The sequence below is a fragment of the Suricata suricatta genome, chromosome 7, assembly GCF_006229205.1.
Source record: "Suricata suricatta isolate VVHF042 chromosome 7, meerkat_22Aug2017_6uvM2_HiC, whole genome shotgun sequence".
Lineage (NCBI taxonomy): Eukaryota > Metazoa > Chordata > Mammalia > Carnivora > Herpestidae > Suricata > Suricata suricatta.
The window spans coordinates 27,747,029-27,768,875 of NC_043706.1; the positions used below are offsets into that span (position 1 = coordinate 27,747,029).

Genomic DNA, 21,847 nt, shown 5'->3' on the forward strand with positions numbered 1-21,847 from the left:
GACAGTTTGTTCTGTCTTTAAGGAGAATGCTGGTGCAACTTTGATGGGGATTGCATTGAATGTGCAGATTGCTTTGGCTAATAATGACATTTTAACAATATTTATTCTTCCAGTCCATGAGCATGGAATGTTTTTCCATTTCTTTGTGTCTTCAATTTCCTTCATAAGTCTTCTATAGTTTTCAGCCTACAGGTCTTTTACATCTTGGTTAGATTTATTCCTAGGTATTTTATGGTTTTTCATGCAATTGTGAATGGGCTCTGTTTCTTGCTTTCTCTTTATGTTGCTTCATTTTTGGTGTATAAGAATGCAACCGATTTCTGTACATTGATTTTATACCCTGCAACATTGCTGAATTCATGCATCAGTTCTAGAAGGCTTCTGGTGGAGTCGATCGAGTTTTCCATATAGAGTATCATGTCATCTGTGAGAAGTGAAAGTTTGACTTCTTCTTTGCTGATTCTGATGCGTTTTATTTCCTTTTGTTGTCTGATTGCTGATGCTAGGACTTCCAATGCTATGTTAAACAACAGTGGTGAGAGTGTCCCTGATTCCAGGGGGAAAGCTCTCAGTATTCCCCTTGAGGATAACATTGGCTGTGGGCTTTTCATAAATGGCTTTTATGATGATTAAGTAAGTTCTTTCTATCCCAACTTTCTCGAGGGTTTTTATTAAGAAGGGATGTTGTATTTTGTCAAATGCTTTTTCTGCATCTATCAACAAATCATATGGTTTTTTTCTTTCCTTTTGTTAATGTCATGTATCACATTGATGGATTTGCTAATATTGAACCAGTCTTGTAACCCAGGAATGAATGCCACTTGATCATGAAAGATAATTCTTTTTATATGCTGTTGAAGTCAATTTGCTAGTACCTTGTTGACTATATTTGCATTCGTATTCATTAAGGAGATTGACCTGTAGTTCTCTTTTTTTGTTTGGCCTCTGTCTGACTTAGGAATCAAAGTGATATGTGCTTCATAGAATGAGTCTGGAAGTCTTCCTTCCATTTCTGTTTTTTGAAATAATTTGAGAAAGATTGGTGTTATCTCTGCTTTAAGCATCTGGTAGAACTCCCCTGGGAATCCATCCAACCCTGGGCTTTTATTCGTTGGGAGATTTTTGATAACTGATTCAGTTTCCTCACTGGTTGTGGGTCTGTTCAGGTTTCCTCTCTCTTCCCGTTTGAATTTTGGTAGTGCATGTGCCTTTAGGAATTTGTCCATTTCTTCTAGATTCTCCAGATTGTTGGGATATAATTTTTCATAGTAATCTCTGATGGTTGTTTGTATTTCTGAGGGATCTGTTTTAATAGATCTATTTTCCTTCATGATTTTGTCTCTTTGCATGTTCTCTCTTTTCTTTCTGAGCCTAGCTAGAGGTTTATCAATTTTGTTTATTTTTTCAAAAAACCAACTCTTTGATTCATTGATCTGTTCAGTTGTTTTTGTGCATTCTATCTTGTTTAATTCTGTCCTGATATTTATTATTTCTCTTCATTTGCTGAGTTTGGGGTGCTCTGCTGCTTCCCTTTCTAGATGTTCTGTTAGGTTTTGAGTTTGTGCTTTTTCTAGTTTGTTGAAATAGGCCTGGATTGTAATGAACTTTCCTCTGAGGACTGCCTTTACTGCATCCTAGAGAGTTTGGATTGTTTTATTTTTGTTTTCATTTGTTTCCATATATTTTTTTTAATTTCTTCCCTAATTGCCTGGTTCACCCAGTCATTCTTTAGTAGGGTAGTTTTTACCCTCCACACTTTCGGAGGTTTTCCAGACTTCTTCCTGTGGTTGATTTCAACTTTCATATCATTGTGATCTGAAAGTGTGCATGGTATGCTCTCAATTCTTTTGTATTTATGGAGGGCTGTTTTATGACCCAGTATGTGATCTATCTTGGAGTATGTGCCATGTGCACTCGAGAAGAAAGTGAATTCCCTGGCTTCAGGATGCAGAGTTCAAAATATATCTATTAATTCTATCTGTTCTAGTGTTCCATGCAGGTCCATTATTTCTTTAGTGTTTTTTTGTCTGGTTCACCTATTGATTGTTATAAGTGGGATATTAAAGTCCCCTGCAATTAACACATTCTTATCAATAAGATTGCTTCTGTTTGTGATTAGCTGTTTTATGTATTTGGGAGCGCCCAAATTTGGTGCATGATGTTTATAATTGTTAGCTCTTCCTGATGGAGAGACCCTCTAATTTATTAAGTAATGTCCTTCTTCATCTTTTGTTACTGCCTTTACTTTAAAGTCCAGTTTGTCTGATATAAGTATGGCTACTCCGACTTTCTTTTGTCTTCCAGTTGCATGGTAGATATTTCTCCATTCCCTTACTTTCAATCTGGAGGTATCTTCAGGTCTAAGGTGAGCCTCTTGTGGACAGGAAATAGATGGATTTTGGGTTTTGATCCATTCTGCTACCGTGTGTTGTTTGATTGGGGCATTCAGTCCATTGATGTTCAGTGTTATTATTGAAAAATGTGGGTTTCGATTCATTGTGTTCCCTGTAGAGTGCATGTTTGTAGTGATGTCTCTGGTACCTTATATTCCTTGCTACATTTCCCTCATAGACACCCTCTTAGGATTTCTTGTAGGACTGGTTTGGTGGTGATGAATTCTCTCAACTTTTGTTTATTTGGGAAAAACTTTATCTCTACTTCTATTTTGAATGAAGTCTTGCTGGATAAAGAATTTTTGGCTGCATATTCTTTCTGTTCATCACATTGAAGATTTCCTGACATTCCTTTCTGGCCTGCCAGGTTTCAGTAGATAGGTCTGTAACCTCCCTGATAGATTTCCTTTTGTCTATAAGGCCTTTTATCCCTAGCTGCTTTTCAGAATTCTCTCTTTATCTTTCTATCTTGCCAGTTTCACTATGATATGTTGTGCTGAAGGTCAGTTTACATTGCGTCTTAGTGGAGTTCAGTATGTCTCTTGAATTTCAATGTCTTTCTCTTTCTCTAGATTGGGGAAATTTTCATGTATAATTTGGTCTAGCATTCCTTCACCACTCTGTCTTTGTCTTCCTCTTCAGGAACTCCTATGATAAGGATATTATTCAGTTTGATTGTATCACTCAGGTCTCTGATTCTCCTTTTGTACTCCTGTATCAATTTCTCTCTCTTCCTCTCGGCGTCTTCCTTTGCTATAACTGTGTCTTCTAATTCACCTATTCTCCTCTCTGCTTCTTCAGTCCATGCATTGTCAGCCTCCATCTCATTATTCATCTCATTTATAGCCTTTTCTAACTTGTCACAGCTATTTTGAAGGTTCCTGGTCTTTGTATCAATATCTTCTCTGACAGCTTCTATGCTTTTTTCAAGCCCAGTGATTAATCCAGAGAAAGAGAAAGGAAAATAAAGAAGGAGAGGAGATACAGGAAAGGTGTAAAAAAAAAATAAAGTAAAATTGCCTAATTAAGCAAACAAGCACAACAAAGAAAGGAAAAAAATGTGTGTGTGTGTGTGTGTGTGTGTGTGTATAAAGAATTGACCAAAACTCAAATCAAAAACTATGAGCCTGATTCCAAAGGAGAAAAAGAAGAGGGTAGAAAGAAAAAGAAAAGAGAAAGTCTCCCTCCAGTAGATAAGCACTTGTTAGGCATGGAGGGGTGGGGTTTAGTGTAAGCAGGTTCCACCTCTGCTGGGGGTCCCTGAAGCCCCACCATCTTGGTGATGGGGAGAAAAATAGCGACATCCAGTATCTCCTCCATAGACTGGATATCTCAAAGCATGCTGTTCAAGCATCCCTCAGAGAGTAGCAGGCAGTCAGCTTGGCCTGCTCCACAGTCTCCCATGCCTCCTAACCATTTGGCTGGGATTCAAAACCTGATGGCTTAAGGGGCCCTGCAGGTGAATTCTGTCCTGGTGTAGCACCACTTAGCCCAGCTAATAAAAGGCCTTTGGCACCTGCAGGGTCTTTCATCCTTGGGGAGGCAATAATGCCTCTTCCCACAGTACTGGAGGAAGGGGACTGGTCTCTCCCAGTGTATACCTAAGATTGCCACCACACTTTAGGGCTGATTCCCCACTCCCCCAGATGTGTACACATAGCCAGTGAAAGTTGGGCACTCTTGAAAACTCCAGTCTTCAGGTCCTGAAGCTGTTTGCAAAATAGAAACTGGCACTCTCCATTTTTCTTGTGCTCCTGTCCATGGTCTGGTGAGGTTTTTCTCTTGTATAAGCACAATACCATAATTCCACCCTGTCTTTCTGTCCCTTTTGTTTCTCCACAGAAGGGTTTCTCTCCCCTCTATACCTACACTACCATATCATCTCCCTCAATTCACATACACACACTTCTGTCCTGCCAAGCTGTCTTTCTTTATCTGTGGAGATTTTTCTGTCACTCCACAGATTGATTTTCTGGGTGTTTGAAGTGACCTGACCTCAGTACAGCTCTGTTTAAGGGACAAGGGAAATCCCAGTCTCCCTACTTCTCCACCAACTTAACCAGCAAAAAGTTTTTAAAAGAGTAAACTAGAAAATTTAAATTGGAAACATTAAAATTAATTAATGATTTTTAAAAACTATTTTGAGTAAGTTGAAGACAACTATGTAGAAATTGAGGAAATGAGAGATACATTTTGGTGTTTGTTTTCCAGCACCTGTCTGATGTGCATATATGCACACAGCACAGGTCAGACTGTATGCTCTAAGAATATATTTCAGTGTGCATATTGCTGCTTAAGAGAATGTAGTGGTAGATTGTCCCAAGTATTATTTGCCTGTACATTGGAAATGCTACCTCCTGGTGTATTCTGTATTTCTGTAAGTTATTACCAACTTATTGAAGTACTTTAAAAGGTGCTCCCCAGTTCTAATATGTTAAGAATTTAGTGAGCACGTCTATTTCTAATTGCATAATTACTGAATTAGTACCCTTTTTTTCTTAAGAAAGCCTTTCTCAGCTCTTAGAAGTGCCTCATAACCACTCCCTCTCTGCCCTAATAGCCATGTTTTTTTAATGTTTTAGCAATGTTTTCTTGCCTTTCTTCCCTATTAGATGGTGATTTCCATAAGACAATTTATTTTTCATCTAATTTTTATTTATCACTATTAGATAGTGCCTAAATGATGGGTAGACCTTATCATTGCAAAGTAGGGTCAAGCAAACTTAGTTAACACCTGTGTTCATCAGTTCATGTAAACAGGGCTTTAGTGAAAATTGAGCATGTTGAAATAAAGAAATTAATAATAATAATAGCTGAGAACATTTATGACGTGCTTTAAATGTGCTACATATGTTTCATAAATTATCTTTTTCAATTCTCACAACATAAATTTGGTACTCCTGACCTCAATTCTGTTTTCTCACACATTAATATTGGTACTCCACTTTCTCTTTGTTTCATTATCTATTTGCCCATTCATTTATTTTGAACCATTTTTAAAAATTGAAGTATAAAGTATATACAGTAAAACACACAAAATTAAGTTTCCAATGATAGGTAAGTGTATCTATCTATCTATCTATCTATATCTATCTCTCTCTCTCTCTCTCTCTCTCTCTCTCTCTCTCTCTATATATATATATATATATATATATATATATATCTCTACCCAAGTATCTACTGTCTACATCAAGATATATTTTCCTCATGCCCCATTTCAGTCAGTAGGAACGCCTCTCACCACTGTTTAGATTTCTGTTGGCATACATTAATTTTGCCTGTTCTTTAACTTCCATGTAATCTTTTATGTCTAGATGCTTTTGCTCCAGCATAAAAATGTTTTAGATTCATCCAAATTGTTGCATCTATAAGTAATTTATTTTCTTTTCTGGCTAAGAAACTCAGTTTTGTTTAACCATCTCATTATAACAGATATTATTTCCAGTTCGAGGATTTTATGAATAAAGTTGCTGTGAACATTGGTGTGAAAAGTCTTTTGTGGACATTTGTACTCTTTCATCTTGGATATAAACCTACATGTGGAATTGCTGGTCATGGGTTGAAATTCTAAATAGTTTTCCAGAGTGGGTGTCTCATTTTATTGCTCATTTTATAGCATTATATGGGTATTCCTTTTGGTCCATGTTATCCTTACAAACATTTAATGTTATCATTCTTTTTTTTTTAATTTTAGCTAATTCTATTGCTTTCTTAAGCCTTCTCTGGTAAATAATATTATTAATCACTTTTTCTTATACATTCAAGTATTCTTATTCAGATACCTTCTTTTGAAGTGCCTCTTCAATTTATTTGCCTATGATCTAGTTGGATTGTTCACCTTTTTATGAGTGATTTTTAGAAATCTGTATATAAGTTCTTTGTCAGATATATATAGATAAATATTTTTTTCTCTCTACAGTTTGCTGTTTTGTTTTCATAATGCTATCTTCTGAGGAAAATGTTTAATTTACATGAGATCCAATTTGTCATTTAAAAAATGTTTAATGCCTTTTATATCCTGTCAAAATCTTTACACTCAAGTGTACTGAACATTTTTTCCCAGAAGTTTTGTAGTTTTAGCTGTTATATTCAGGTCTGTGATCTATTCTTTTTTTTTTTTTAAATTTAATTAATCTAATTTAAGAGAGCAAGAGAGGGAACATGAGCAGAGGAGAGGGGCAGAGAGATAGAATCTTAAGCAAGCTCCATGCTTAGTGTGGAGCCTGATGCAGGGCTCTATCCCAAAACCCTGGGATCAACCAACTGAGCCACCTAGATGCCCCTGATGTATTTTTTATTTATTAAGTATTACATAGTGTTAATATTATGTTATTTTACAGATCTATACTAGAGTATTTCTTGAAAAAACAGTTTTATTTATTTCCTGATAATTTTTCTTACTATATTGCATGAACTGGGTCTCTGGTACAATTTTGAGTTAAATGATGAGAAGGGACATTAACAAGTCCGTTTTTGTCATCTATTGGGAGAATTCTACTTCTTTTTTATTTATTTGTAGATTCAGTTTGCCAGTAGTTTGTTAGGACATTTATGACTTTGTTCATGAGGGCTATTGGCTTGTAATTTTCTTTTCTTGGGGTATCCTCATCAGCTTTGGTATCAGGTTTTGCTTGTTTCATTAAACAAAGTAGGAAATATTCTCAGGCTGTATTCTATAAAAAAAGTTCGTGTATGAAATTTCTTCCTTATATGCTTATGTGAAAAGCATTTTAAAGAATGGGCTCAGTTTTAATACATATAGGACTATATGTGCCAATTTTAGAAAGGTCTGTTTTTCAATTTTTCAAATTCATCTAAGTTGTCATACTTACTAACATAAACACTATAATCATTTTTTTTAAATTTTTTAATGTTTTATTTATTTTTGAGAGAGAGACAGTGTGAGCAGGGGAGGGTAAGAGAGAGAGAGACACACACACACACAGAATCTGAAGACACGCTCCAGGCTCTGAGCTTGCTGTCAGCACAGAGCCTGACACGGGGCTTGAACCCATGAACATGAGATCATGACCTGAGCCAAAGCCAGACCTCAACCAACTGAGCCACCCAGGTGCCTCTATAATAATCATTTAAAGAACCCACTTTTGGCATTTTATAGCAGTGTTTTGGCATTGGTTTTTTTCTCTAATAATAATCTTTTAAAAAATTTAATAGATATTTTAAATTTTTCCTTGTACTTTCTATGAGTTTAATTTTCTCTTTTTCTAGCTATTTGAAAGAGAGAATTAAAGCATTATTTTTATTAATTTTATTTTTTTATATAGTTTATTTTTGAGACAGAGACAGAGCATGAGTGGGGGAAGGGTAGAGAGAGGGGGAGACACAGAATCTGAAACCGGCTCCAGGCTTTGAGCTGTCAGCACAGAACCTGATGCGGGGCTTGAACCCATGAACCATGAGATCATGACCTAGGCCAAAGTCGGACACTGAACCGACTGAGCCACCCAGGTGCCCCTAAAGCATTAATTTTAACCTTCTCTTCCTATGAAGCTTTTTTTTTTTTCCTAATTGATGCATTTTTAGTTATAAACCCACTGCTGTATTTCTGTCACATAGATTTGATATGTTGTATTTTCATTGTCATTCTAGATTGTTATTAGCATTTCCTTTTTGGATACCTCCTCTCTTTCAGGTTTTAGCATTGTATTTCATATGTCTAGAGTATCTCTGATCATCATGTAGGTTTATGTTTCTAACTATTAGAAAAAGAGGGATGAGGGAGGCTAGAAGGGAACTCAAAGTTCATTGCCTGCCACTGTTATCCTCAATTGTTCATCCTTCTTAGTCTGATATATTTACTATTAGGTGTCAATCCTTTCTCAAGTGTATGAGTGATATATATTCATTGAATCCCTGCATAGCCAAAAATATGTTTCTTGGACTCTGTTAATGAATGACATCTTGGTTCAATATAGTATTCCTGGGTTGAATTCCTTTTATTCCTGTGGATATTATTCCAGTGACTTTAAGTTCCAGTGTTGCATCTGAGAAATCTGATGTCAAACTGATTATTCTTTTTAAGTAATTTATTTTTTAAAATTTTTAAATGTTTTTAATTTGTTTTTGAGAGAGAGAAAGACAGCATGAGCAAGGGAGGGTCAGAGAGAGAGGGAGACACAGTATCTGAAGACAGGCTCCAGGGTCTGAGCTAGATATCAGTACAGAGCCTGACAACCATGAAATTATGACCTGAGCCAAAGCCGGACACTCAACTGACTGAGCCACCCCGGCGCCCCAGTAATTTATTTTTTTGAGCTGGAACCTTAAAATTTTTCTCTTTCTCTTTTAAATATTTAGGAATTAGGCACTTAAATATTTTTTGCAGTGTCTCATATGTCTAGCTTGGAACCCAGCAAACCTATTCAAATTGCAAAGTCAGTCTGTAGATCTACATATTTTATTCTAATGGGTTTTTTTTAATTTGAATTTTAGATATTTAAGATATAGTGCAATGTTGGTTTCAGGAGTACAATTCAGTGATTCATCACTTACATACAATACCCAGTGTTCATCACAACAAGCGCCTTCCTTAATTCCCATCATCCATCCTTCCCATCTCCCACGTACATCCCTCCATCAACTCACCGTTTGTTCTCTATCATTAATAGTCTCTTGTGCATTTTTCATTTGTTCTCTTCATCTGTTTTATTTCTTAAATTCCACATATGAGTGAAATCATATGGTATTTGTCTTTTTTCTGATTGACCTATTTCACTTAGCATAATACATTCTAACTCCATCCACATTGTTGCAAATGGCAAGATTTCATTCATTTGATGTCCAAGTAATATTCCATTGCTTGTATATACCACATCTTCTTTATCCATTCATTCGTTGATGGACATATGCACTCTCTCTGTAGTTTAGCTATTGTTGATATTGCTGCTGTAAACATCAGCATGTTGATACCTCCTTGGAATGTATATTTTTGAATCATTTGGATAGATACTAAAACTGCAATTGTTTTGATTGTAGGGTAGTTCTATTTTTAGTTTTTTTAATTACCTCCATATTGTTCTCCAGAGTGGCTGTACCATTTTGCATTCCTACTAACAATGCAAGAGGGTTCCCCTTTCTCCCACATCCTCACCAACACCTGTTGTTTCTTGTGTTGTTAATTTTAAGCCATTCTGACAGGTGTAAGGTGGTATGTCATTGTGGTTTTGAGATTTCCCTGATGATGAGTGATGTTGAGCATCTTTTATGTGTCTGTTAGCCATCTGGATGTCTTCTTCAGAAAGTGTCTATTCATGACCTTTGCCCATTTCTTAACTGGGTTATTCGTTTTTTGGGTGTTGAGTTTGGTAAGTTCTTTATAGATTTTGGATAATAACCCTTATCTGATATGTCTTTTGTAAATATCTTCTCCCATTCTGTCTGTTGCCTTTTAGTTTTGTTTTTTATTTCCTTCACTATGCAGAAGCTTTTTGTTTATTATTTATTTATTTATTTATTTATTTATTTATTTAATGAAGCCCAGTACTTAATTTTTGCTTTTGTTTTCCTTCTCTCGGGAGATTTGTCTAGTAAGAAGTTGCTGCAGCCGATGTCAAAGAGGTTACTGCCTATGTTCCTCTCTAGGGTTTTGATGGTTTCTTGTTTCACATTTAGGACCTTCATCCATTTTGAATTTATTTTTGAGAATGGTGTAAGAAAGTACTTCAGTTTCATTCTTCTTTACCATTCTATTTTCCCCAAACCATTTGTTGAAGAGACTTTTTTCCTTTGGTTATTCTTTCCTGCTTTGTTGAAGATGAATTGATCATAAAGCTGTTTCATAAAACCACGGTTTCATAAAACCATTCTGGGTTTTCTGTTCTGTTCCATTGATCTGTGTGTCTGTTTTTGTGCCAGTACCATACTCTCTTGATGACTGCAGCTTGGTAATATAGCTTGAAATCTGGAATCAGATGTCTCCAGTTTTGTTTTTCTTTTTCAGGATTGCTCTGGCTATTCAGGGTCTTTTGTGGGTCCATGCAAATTTTAGGATTGTTTGATATGGCTCTGTAAAGAATGCTGGTGGTATTTTGATAGGGGTTACATTAAATATGTAAATTGCTTTGGCTAATATATTCATTTCAACAGTGTTTGATCTTCCAATCCATGAGCATGGAATGCTTTTCCATTTTTTATGTCCTCTTCAATTTCTTTCATGTCTTCTATAGTTTTCAGAGTACAATCTTTTACCTCTTTAGTTTGTTTTTCCTAGATATCTTGTATATGAGATCGATTCCTTGATTTCTTTTTCTGCTTCTTTGTAATTGGTATATAGAATGCAACAGATTTCTGTACGTTAATTTTATATCCTGTGACTTTGCTGAATTTTATGTGTTAGGTCTAACAGTTTTTTGGTGGAGTCTTTCAGGTTTTCTACATATACTGTTATGTCATCTATAAATAGTGGAAGTTTGATTTCTTCCTTGTAGACTTGGATGCCTTGTATTTCTTTTTCTTGTCTGATTGTTCAGGCTGAGACTTCTGTTACTATGTTATATAGTAATGGTGACAGTGGACATCCTTATCTTTTTCCTCACTGAAGGGTGACGGCTCTCAGTTGTTACCCATTGAGGATGATATTAACTGAGGGTCTTTCATACATGGCCTTTATGTTAAGATATGTTCCTTCTAACCCCACTTTCTTGAGGGTTTTTATTAAGAAAGGATGGCGTATTTTATCAAATGCTTTTTCTGCATCTATTGACAGAACCATATGGTTCTTCCTTCTTTTATTAATGTGATCCATCATGTTGATTGATTTGTGAATACTGAGCCAGTCATGGAATGACTGCATCCCAGGAATGAATCATACTTGATCCTGGTTAATTCTTTTAATGTACTGTTGAATTCGATTTGTTAGTATCTTGCTGAGAATTTCTACATCCATCTTCCTCAGGGATAGTGGCCTAAGTTCTCCTTTTAAATGGAGTCTTTGATTTTAGAATCCAGGTTATTTTGGCTTTGTAGAATGAGCTTCGAAGTTTTCCTTCTATTTATGTTTTTCGGGGATAGTTTGAGGAGAATAGATATTAATTCTTCTTTGGATGTCTGGTAGAATTCCCCTGGGAAGCCATCTGGCTCAGGACTCTTGTTTGCTGGGAGATTTTTGATAACCGGTTCAATTTCTTTGCTAGTTATGGGTCTGTTCAAATTTTCTATTTATTCCTGTTTCAGTTGGCATATTTGTATGTTTCTAGGAATTTGTCCATTTCTGCCAAATTGCCCAATTTGTCGACATATAATTTTTCATGCTATTCTCTTATAATTTTTTTATGGCTATGGTGTTCATTGTGATCTCTCGTCTTTCACTCATGCTTTTTATCTTCTTGGGTCCTTTCTGTTTTCTTTTTAATATGTCTGGCTACAGGGTTATCAATTTTGTTAATTCTTTTAGCAAACTAGCTCTTAGTTTTGTTGATCTGTTATACTGTTTGTTTATTTCTATATCATTTATTTCTGCTCCAATCTTTATTATTTCCTGTCTTCTGCTGGCTTTAGGTTTTATTTGCTGTTCCTTTTATAGCTCCTTTAGATGTAAGTTTAGATCATGTAATTGTGACCTTTCCTGCTTCTTGAGATAGGCCTGAATTGAAACGTACTTTTCCTTTTAGGACTGCCTTTCCTGCATCCCAAAGGTTTTGGACTGTCATGTTTTCATTTGCATTTGCTTCCATATATTTTTTTATTTCGTCTTTAATTTCCTGGTTAATCTATTCATTCTTTAGTAGGTTGTTCTTTAACCTCCATGTATGTGAGGGCTTTCCCTGTATGTGGTCTATTCTGGAGAATTTCCCATGTGCACTGAAAAAGAATGTGTATTCTGATGCTATAGGATGAAAGTTCTATATATATCTGTTAAGTCCATTGGGTCCAGTGTGTTATTCAAATCCATTGGTTCCTTCTTGATTTTCTGCTCAGATAATCTGCCCGTTGCTGTAATTCGGGTGTTAAAGTCACCTATTATTGTTGTATTATTATCAATAAGTTTCTTTATGTTTGTTATTAATTGATTTATATGTTTTGGTTCTCCCATGTTAGAGACATAAACTGTTGTGCTTGTTAGCTCTTCTTTATGGATAGACTCCTTAATTATGAAATAATGCCCTTCTTCATCCCTGGTTATAGTCTTTGTTTTAAAATCTGGTTTGTCTGATATAAGTGTGTCTGTTTTCTTTTGATGTCCATTAGCATGATAGATGGTTTTCCATCCCTTCACTTTCAATCTGCAGGTGTCTTTAGGTCTAAAATGAGTCCCTTATAGGCAGTATATAGGTGGATCTTGGTTTTTTTTTTTTAATCTATTCTGTTACCCTATGTAAATACAGGCTATTTACATTCATAGTGATTATTGAAAGACTGAATTTAGTGCCATTGTGTTGCCTGTATAGTTGATGTTTCTAGTGATCCTCTTTGGTCCTTTCTAATATTTGTTGCTTTTGGTCTTTTATTTTTTTTTTTTCCACTCAAAGAGTCCCCCTTAAAACTTCCTACAGGGCTGGTTTAGTGTTTGTTTGTCTGGGAAACTATTTATCTCTCCTTCTATTCTGAATGACAGCCTTGCTGGATTAAGAATTTCTCACTGCATATTTTTTCAATACAGCATATTGAATATATCCTGCCATTTCTTTCTGGCCTGCCAGATTTCTGGGGACAGGTCTGCTACAACCTGATCTGTCTTCCTTTGTAGGTTAAGGACTTTTTTTTCTCTTGTTGCTTTCATGATTCTTTCCTTCTCTATTTTGTGAATTTTCTTTCTTTCTCTCTCTATTTTGTGAATTTGACTATAATATGCCTTGATGATGACTGGCTTTTGTTGAGCTTCTTTTAAATGTTTATTTATTTTTAGAGAGAAAGTTGGTGTAAGTGGAGGAAGGGCAGAGGAAGAGGGGGAGACAGAGAATCCCAAGCAGGCTCCAACCTGTCAGTGCTGAGCCTGATGTGGGGCTTGAGACCATGAACTGTGAGATCATGATCTGAGCCAAAATCAGAAGCTTAATCGACTGAGCCACCAAGGTGCCCCAGCTTTTGTTGAATTTATTGGGAGGTCTCTGTCTTTCTTGGATTTTGATGTCTTGGTCCTTCCCCAAATTAGGGAAGTTTTTAGCTATAATTTGCTCACATAAACCTTCTGCTCCATTTTCTCTCTCTTCATCTTCTGAGACTCCTATGATATGAATGTTAATGGGTTTTAATAAATCACTGAGTTCCTAAGCCTGCCTTTGTGATCGCTGACCTTTGTTTCCCTCCTCTTTTTAGCTTCACTCTTTTCCATAATTTTGTGTTCTGTATCACTAATTCGCTCCTTTGCCTTGTCCAGTCTTGCTTTTATGGCCTCCTTTTGGGTTTACATCTGGGTGAATGCATTTTTAATTTTGGCTTGACTAGATTTTAGTTCTTATATTTCTGCAGAAAGGGATTCTCTGGGGTCTTCTATGCTTTTTTCAAGTCTAGCTAGTATTCTTAGAATCATGTTTTTATTTGGAGAGAGAGAGAGAGAATGAGTGCTATGCGGGGAGGGCCAGAGGGAGAGAATCCCAAGCAGGCTTTGCACTAGCAGCACATAGCCTGACACAGGGCTTAAACTCACAAACTATGAGATCATGACCTGAGCCAAAACCAAGAATCAGACACTTAATTGATTGAGCCACCCAGGCACTCCATAATTGTGATTTTAAATTTTAGTTTAAACATTTTACTTATATCTGAATTGATAAAATCCCTGGCTGTCATTTGTCCTGTTCTTTCATTTGAGGTGAATTCCTCTGTCTTGTCATTTTGGAGGAAGAAAACAACAACAACAACAACAACAACAACAACAACAACAACAACAGTAGTGATAATAATAATAATAGAATGAAATAAAAATTTAAACATCTTTAAGAAATCAAATAAAGGAAACCAGATCTTAGGTGTGTTTTGGTCTGCTTGTTAAGAGAAGCTTGATAGTATATAGGTATAAGAAAAAAGTGGAAAACTAGGTGCCTGGGTGGCTCAGTCTGTTAAACATCCTACTTCAGTTCAGGTTGTGATCTTACAGCGCTTGAGTTCAAGCCCAGTATCAGACTCTGTGCTGACAGCTCAGAGCCTGGGCCTGCTACCAGTTCTGTGTCTCCATCTTTCTCTGCCCCTCTCCCACTTGTACTCTCTCTCTTTCAAAAATAAATAAACATTTAAAAGATTTAAAAAAGGAAAAAGGAAAAGACATTAAAATTTAAAAAATGGAAATTTGAAATAAATTGAATATAGAAAATAAAATAAATTTTCTCTTTCTGTATCCAAGAAACAAAAGAAAACAACAGAGGAAAAACATAAGCAACAAACAAACAAAAAGGAACCCAAATGAATCTAGATCCAGTTTCTCCTAGCAGTGAAATTTTGCAGCACTCTATATACAGTCAACTGAGCACATGGAAGGAATTTGTGCTGGTCCTCTTGGGGAGGAGGGTACTGCCACTCTGATTCTCAGGTCAGCTTGCTGTTGAGGAGTTGTGCCTGGAAGGCCTGGGAGAGTAGCTTTGGTGTAATGGCTCCATTCTCCCTCTAGCGGTGCTGTTTAGCTCACTGAAGTCTGTCCCTGTTGGGCTAATGGTAAAAATGGCTCTGCCAGTTTTCTTGTCTCCACAGCAGGAAATTCCTATTCTCACTGACAAAGGGTGACTTCTCTTATGTTTCCTGCTTCTGTCAGCTCCCCACCTAACCCAGAGTTGTTCACCTACCAGTTGGTGCCTCCTTCCAGAACTTTACCTCAGACATGGCTGTTTCAAAACACCGCACTTAAGACCCTGAGGTTTGGACCCACAATGATCCTCTGGGGAAGGGTCTCCCACACTGAGACCAGGAAATGATCATGATGGTCATATATCTGTACAGCAGCAGCAGCAGCTCAGACCCTATGGTAAATTGGAACACACAGCTGGTGCCAGGGTTTGCTGCCCTCAGCCAGCATCTTTGTTCTTATATGGGTGAATGTAAAAGTTTGATGGTGCCTGCCAGGTCTTTTGCCTCACAGAGGCCTTATCACCTCTACCAAATGCTCTCTAAGCAGAGAAAGTGCTTCTCCCTGTGCCACCCAGGGGATCTCAGACTGTGCTGCCTGCTCCTGGGGCTTCGCCCTGCTAGCCGCTGACCTCTAAAACTTCAGACTCTGTGCTTCACTGTTTATAAAAAACTTGTGGTATTGAAACTCTCTCTCCTTTTTTCTCTGCTATTGGTATTGGGGAACAGTTTTCTTGTGCAGTCCCCTGTGCATGTATTTGCCCTTTCTCTCTAGCTGCCTTCATGGGGAGTACTTTGTTGAGCAAAGATGACACACTGTGCTCTTCCCCTCCCTCTTCATTCCTCTCCCTCCTCTCTGCATCACTGCAGCTCTTCTCTCCCCCAGTTCGTCTCTCCAACCTTGCCCTGTTTTGTCCCTCAAATTAGGCAGATTGTCCTATTAATTCTCAGATTGATTTCCTAGTTGTTGAAAATGATTTGATGTTGTTCTAGCTGTGTTCGAGGGCCAAGACAAGCCCAGGGCCCTCTTACTATTCTGCCTTCTTAATTTCTCCCCACTATTACTTGTTTACTTATTATCTTTTCCATGACTGCTCATATTATTCTACTTGAGTTTCTGTTTCTTTGCATAGAAGAGTTCTTGGATCTATCTTCTAAGTCTCTTCCTTCATAATTTTCACCCCTTTACATTTTAAAATTCAGTCTTTAATTTCAGCCTCCGTAGTGACCATTGGTTGTTCCAGTTAATCTACTCAGTTGTTAGCTTTTTCGAAATCATGTGCATTATCTCCATGAACTCTTGTGTTGTATTGTACATTAATCTCCTTAAAGGTTTTCATTATTTTTCTTAGTTCAAGTTGCTGCTAGTCTTTTCTACATCTGAGTTTCACTTCTTGACAGATATTCCTCTTGATAGTTGCTGGACTATGTGGTGTAGAAGCAGACAGGTCACCAATAGTCTACTGCAGAGGCCCCTGGGCCCACAGACACTTTACTCTCAATTTTAGGACTCTGCCTACCTACTCCACAACTCCTTGGCTTCTTGAGTGCCAGTGAGACCAGGCACTGACTCGCAGGACTAAGGCTACCTTCCTTACCCTGTTCTATTCCCACTAGAACTTGCAGATCATGTAGGCTGAACTCTCTGTGTATAGTCCATACGTGGGGATTAAATACCTGTGGTCTTTGTTACTGAAAATAATTAAACATTAAGATTTTTGTAGGAAAATATATGTATTTTTAAAATATACTGAAGTATTTATATTAGTTTATTTTTTCCTTAATGTTCAAATAGACAACTCACAGTTTTTCTTTATTAATGTGTTTATAGGTTAGCATGGCCTCATTGAAAGAATTAGACCAAAGGCTCTTTGAAAATTACATTGAGTTAAAAGCAGATCCTATCGTTGGCTCCTTAGAACCTGGAATTTATGCAGGCTATTTTGATTGGAAAGACTGCCTGCCACCAACAGGTAAATGGTTTAAAGTTACTGAAGTTCTCTAAAAGTAATCCGTGCATCTAGAGTAATAAATATGGATACAATTTTATCAATCAGTACATTCTTTTTTTTTTAAGTTTATTTATTGTGAGAGAGAGAGCACGATTCCCGAGGAGGGGCAGAGACAGAGGGAGAGAGCAGGGTCCATAATGACAGTGTAGAGCCTGATGTGGGACCCAAACCCACAAACTGTGAGATCATGACCTGAGCTGAAATCAAAAGTCAACCACTTAGCCACACAGGCACCTCTCAATTATTATATTCTTAAAATGCTTTTCTTTTATATTCACATTTTCTCTTTTTTTTTAATAGTTTATTGTCAAATTGGTTTCCATATAACACCCAGTGCTCTTCCCCACAAGTGCCCTCCTCCATTACCACCACCTCTTTTCGCCCTCCCCCTCTTCCTCCAACCCTTGGTTTGTTTTCAGTATTCCATAGTCTCTCAGGTTTTGCGTCCCTCCCTCTCCCCAACTCTCTTTCCCCGCTTCCCCTCCCCATGGTCCTCCGTTAGATTTCTTCTATTCTCCTGTTAGACCTATGAGTGCAAACATTTTTTTCTCATATTTACTGAGGGATTAGTTTGATTTTAACTTTTTACTAGCTTAAATCCATTTTTGATAGTTTGGATATTAGTGCACTTTATATTATTAATACTTAAGCTTTAAAATTATTTTTAAATTCCAGAAAATAATTTTTATACCTTATAGTATTCAATCATCTTGGTAACACGTACCTTTTTCCTGGATGTGGCCATATTGCAAAGATATACTATGAGTGACAGTTGTATACAATGACTTTGTGACTATCATCCAAAAATTTATGAAATCTGGTAACTTCTATATATGACCTAATTGTTAATGCTGAAAAGGTGAAGGATAAAGGAAAAATGTGTAGGAGTATGATCATTATAGTAATTTAGCAAAGAAAATTGAACCACAGAAGGATGATTAACACAGTTCCAGTATTCTGACATCAAGTGAAAGTCATTTAAATCACTTCATAATATATATTTTAAAAATAATTGCTTGAATCAAACTTCTTGATGGATCAAATAGTTATGATTATGTGTGGATTGTGTGGAGTATGAAATACATAAAACCAGGCTCCATATTAACCTTTTTTTTTTTAGAAGTAGTTTTACATAGAAATGTTCATGTTGATATTAGGCATAGATTCTGTTTAGATGTAGATATGTAGATATAATAGTGAGTTGGTAATAGGCTTCTGTTAATTTTTATTCTTTTACCTAATTGCATTAAACCCTTTTTTTAATTGAGTTGTGCAGTTCTTAGATGACAATTAAATTGTTTAATCTTTAAATAACCTTTAAATTCTTATTGTGTGGTGCTCATATTAGGTGGTAACAATATTGTGATGCTAGAAGTCAAAACTGAAAACCATAATCATTAAATTAAAGATATTTAGGGCAGCTGGGTGGCTCAGTCATCTGGGCATCTGTCTTCATTTTAGGTCATGATCCCTTGGCTCTTGAGTTTGAGCCCAGCATCTGGCTCTGTGCTGACAGCTCGGAGCCTGGAGCCTGGCTCAGATTCTATGGCTCTGTCTCTCTTTCTCTCTCTGTCCCTCCCCTGCTTGTGCTCTTTCTCTCTCAAAAATAAACATTAAAAAAAGATATTTTATTTGACTACAGGTATTTTATTTTCTGAAATCACAGTCATTATAGTCATGAGTCCTACCTACAGCTGACCGTAATTACTCTTTTTTCCTTAAACTCTGTTACTTTTCTTACACATACTTTACTGTATCTAAACTGGATTACAGTTCCAAATATATCCTTTTATAATTCTTTTTTTTAAAGTGTATTTATGTTGAGAGAGAGAGCACACACACTTGAGCACGAGTGAGGAAGGGGTAGGAAGAGAGGGAGATAGAATCCCAAGCAGGTTCTGTACTGTTACTGTGGAGCCTGACGTGGGGCTCAAACCCACGTACTGTGAGATTATGACCTGAGCTGAAATTAAGAGTCAGATGCCTAACTGACTGAGCCACCCAGGTGCCTCCAAATATATCCTTTTAAAGTTTAGTTCAGATTCTGTTCGTATTTTACAATCCTTGCAGTATCTTCCCATTATACTTACAGTAAAATGTGTAAAACAGTGCAGGGCAGGCCTATCACTGGTGCCCTGGTTGCTTGGCCTGTCACCCATGAGTACACCCCATGGCTTCTCTCTGGCTGCCCTTTAGCACAGTGAGCCTTTTTGTTGCCCATATATTTTTGTTTCCAAATCCTTCCACCTTACCCCTTCAAGACTGTTTTTCCTCTTTTTAGACAGTAATTCTCCCTTATCTTCATAGAACCTATTTCCTTTTATCATTCAGTTCTTAAATATCACCATACCAGATATCCATGAAGAATTGACATAACCAATGGGCCAATAGGTGTGACGTTTTAAATTTAACCTGTGAAAACAACTCGTTATTTTATTTGTAAAATAATTACTTACCAGGGAGAATGCTGTAGTTATGGTTCCAGCATTGGCCTTTGTACTGGCTGAACTTATTACAGATAAATCCATGAGGTCATAGTTAGTGGGTTAATTACCACTTTAATTGAACACACATGACTTTTAACAACAAATTATCATTTTCAGGATCATCAGTCAATAGTCTCTGGAACTTTTTATCTATAATCCCTTTTCAGAACTCTTGGGCCCAGATTTTGAAATTTCAATATTTTTGGGTTTTAGAAAGACATAGTGCATGTGCCATAAATTATGTTACATTCCCAGCAAGGATTTCTGCAGGGAAACATATGAATAGTTAGATGAGGAGTGATAATGTAGTATCATTATTCAAATCAGGTGCAAAATCCCACCAGAAGAATTCATCACAAATCTGCAAATTTACAAACAAAATTTTGCCTCTTGAATTCTGTACCCAGTATCTAAACTACTGCTTGGTACATACATGTTTGTTCAGTGACTACTTGGGTGACCTCTTTGTAGCTCCCACAGTGGCCTCTGCTAGTGTCTTCACTGCCCGGTCTTCACTGCCTTGGCTGTCCTGTGCATGCTTCAGGGCCCATCTCTGAAAGGAGTGCTTTTTCTGGGAAGTCTTCCTTCATCAACCCCAACAGGACTCTTTTTTTCTGAACCCCTATTACACCCTTTAACCTCTCATAACTCTTTAGTAACTATACATAATATATATTTTTTTGTATCTGTTTTTTATTCCCCCATTTTGGGGGAATTTTTAAACAAAGATGTGAGGAGACTCTTTTCTCATTTACAGACTTCAAATTATTTAAGTATTTTTATGGAGCAGTGACTGAAAGTTTTAGAATTCCAAGGGATAGATATCAGAAGCGTTTTTTGGGTAAAATCTATTTTCTACTCAGGGTACAGTGCGCACTTCTCAGACACTGCCCTTATTGTTCCTAGACCACTGCTGGTGAACTAAATATCACTGCCCTGCCATTCCTCCCCAGTCTTGGAAGAACTAGACAGAAATTGCCAAGTGCTTTGGACCAGCCTGATTCCTGCTTTTCCCTTGGCTGGGCTGCCTTCACCTTCTGTCTAAGACTGCTGAGAGGGATGGCCACTTTTCCTTTCTCATTTGGGGCACCTCCCCTTGTGTATACATATGTAAATTATCTCATGGGAAAAGAAAAGCCTCAGCCTTGCTATACCAAACTTTTGTGGAAATAGTTTAGCAATCCCAGATATTCAGAAATAAAGGAGTTGTTATAGGCAGGCCATACATGTGGAAACACATACAGACACATGACACAGGCATGTACTCCCTGAGTTTTTAAGTGTCTTGCAGGCAGATGGCTTTAGTTAATTTGTGTCCTCATAACATTTGACTAAGTGATTTGCATATAATTACCACTTACTACTTGTGGTATTGATTTTCTAAATTTAACAATCTTAAAATAACCAAATTATTTATAATCTCTTGAGAATCCAGGGGGTAGGGCTAGGACGTTAAGCACTAAACAACAGCTGTGTTCACCCTAATTGTAAATCACAATCCCCATCACTCTTCTCTTCACAACCAGCTTTTAGAAAGTTATCTGTCTTTCCTCAAAGATTCCATGCTAGGGCTATCTGTGTTCTTGTGTCACTTGATCTCTCATCCCCTGAAGTCTGCCTACACACCACACCCCAACAGAGACTGTTCTCACTGAAGCTACCTCTGATGCTATACAGCTGACCCTTGAACACACAGGTTTGAACTGTGCAGTTCCACTCATACATAGATTTTTTTTTATAGCACAGCACTGTAAATGTATTTCTTCTTCCTTAATTTCTAAATAACAGTTTTCTTTTTTCTAGCTTGCTTTATTGTAAGAATACAGTGTATAAAACACAGAACATATAAAATGTATGTTAATTGTTTATGTTATTGTTAGGGCTTCTGGTCAACAGTAGCCTATTGGTAATTAACTAATTATTTAACTAATTAATTAACTAGTTACTTTTGCAGAATCAGAGGTATATGTAGAGTTTCAGTTGTGTAGGAGTCAGCACCCCAAACTCTGCATTGTTCAAGGGTCAGCTACATAGTTGGGCCTCTGTGATACAAATGGTCTTCATATTCCATGTTTCTGTAGTACTTCCATTGTCAAAGTCCCTTCCTAAGACTTTCTGTGGTGTCTCTGGTTCCACTACTAGTTCACAGCCCTCAGTTTCCTTTGTGGATTGCCTTCTCTTCCTCTGCATAGCACTGCTAATATCCCCAGGGCTCTATCTTTCTCTCTTCTTGCTAGACTGTCCTCAGACTATCTCTGAGTGATTTCATCTACATTATGGTAGATGCCTCCAGCATCTACATCTATAGTCTAATCTCTACTCTGAGCTCAAGGTCTTTCTGTCAACCTTCCTAGTAGACATTTCCACTGGAACATTCCAGAGACCTCTTTAGCTTAACAAGTCCAAAAGCAAACCCATCGCCTTTGCTTTCTCATCATCTCCA

General features: G+C 37.0%; 1 protein-coding gene across 4 annotated transcripts in view; it reads left to right on the forward strand.

Annotated features, from left to right (window-relative positions):
* Positions 1-21,847, forward strand: part of EXOC2 (exocyst complex component 2) — a 264,990-nt gene that overhangs the window by 177,744 nt on the left and 65,399 nt on the right. For all 4 annotated transcript variants that reach the window (XM_029944254.1, XM_029944253.1, XM_029944256.1 and 1 more), the window contains one exon: positions 16,738-16,879. In XM_029944254.1, the coding sequence (XP_029800114.1) occupies positions 16,738-16,879 (142 nt within the window). The remainder of the gene's footprint in view (positions 1-16,737; positions 16,880-21,847) is intronic.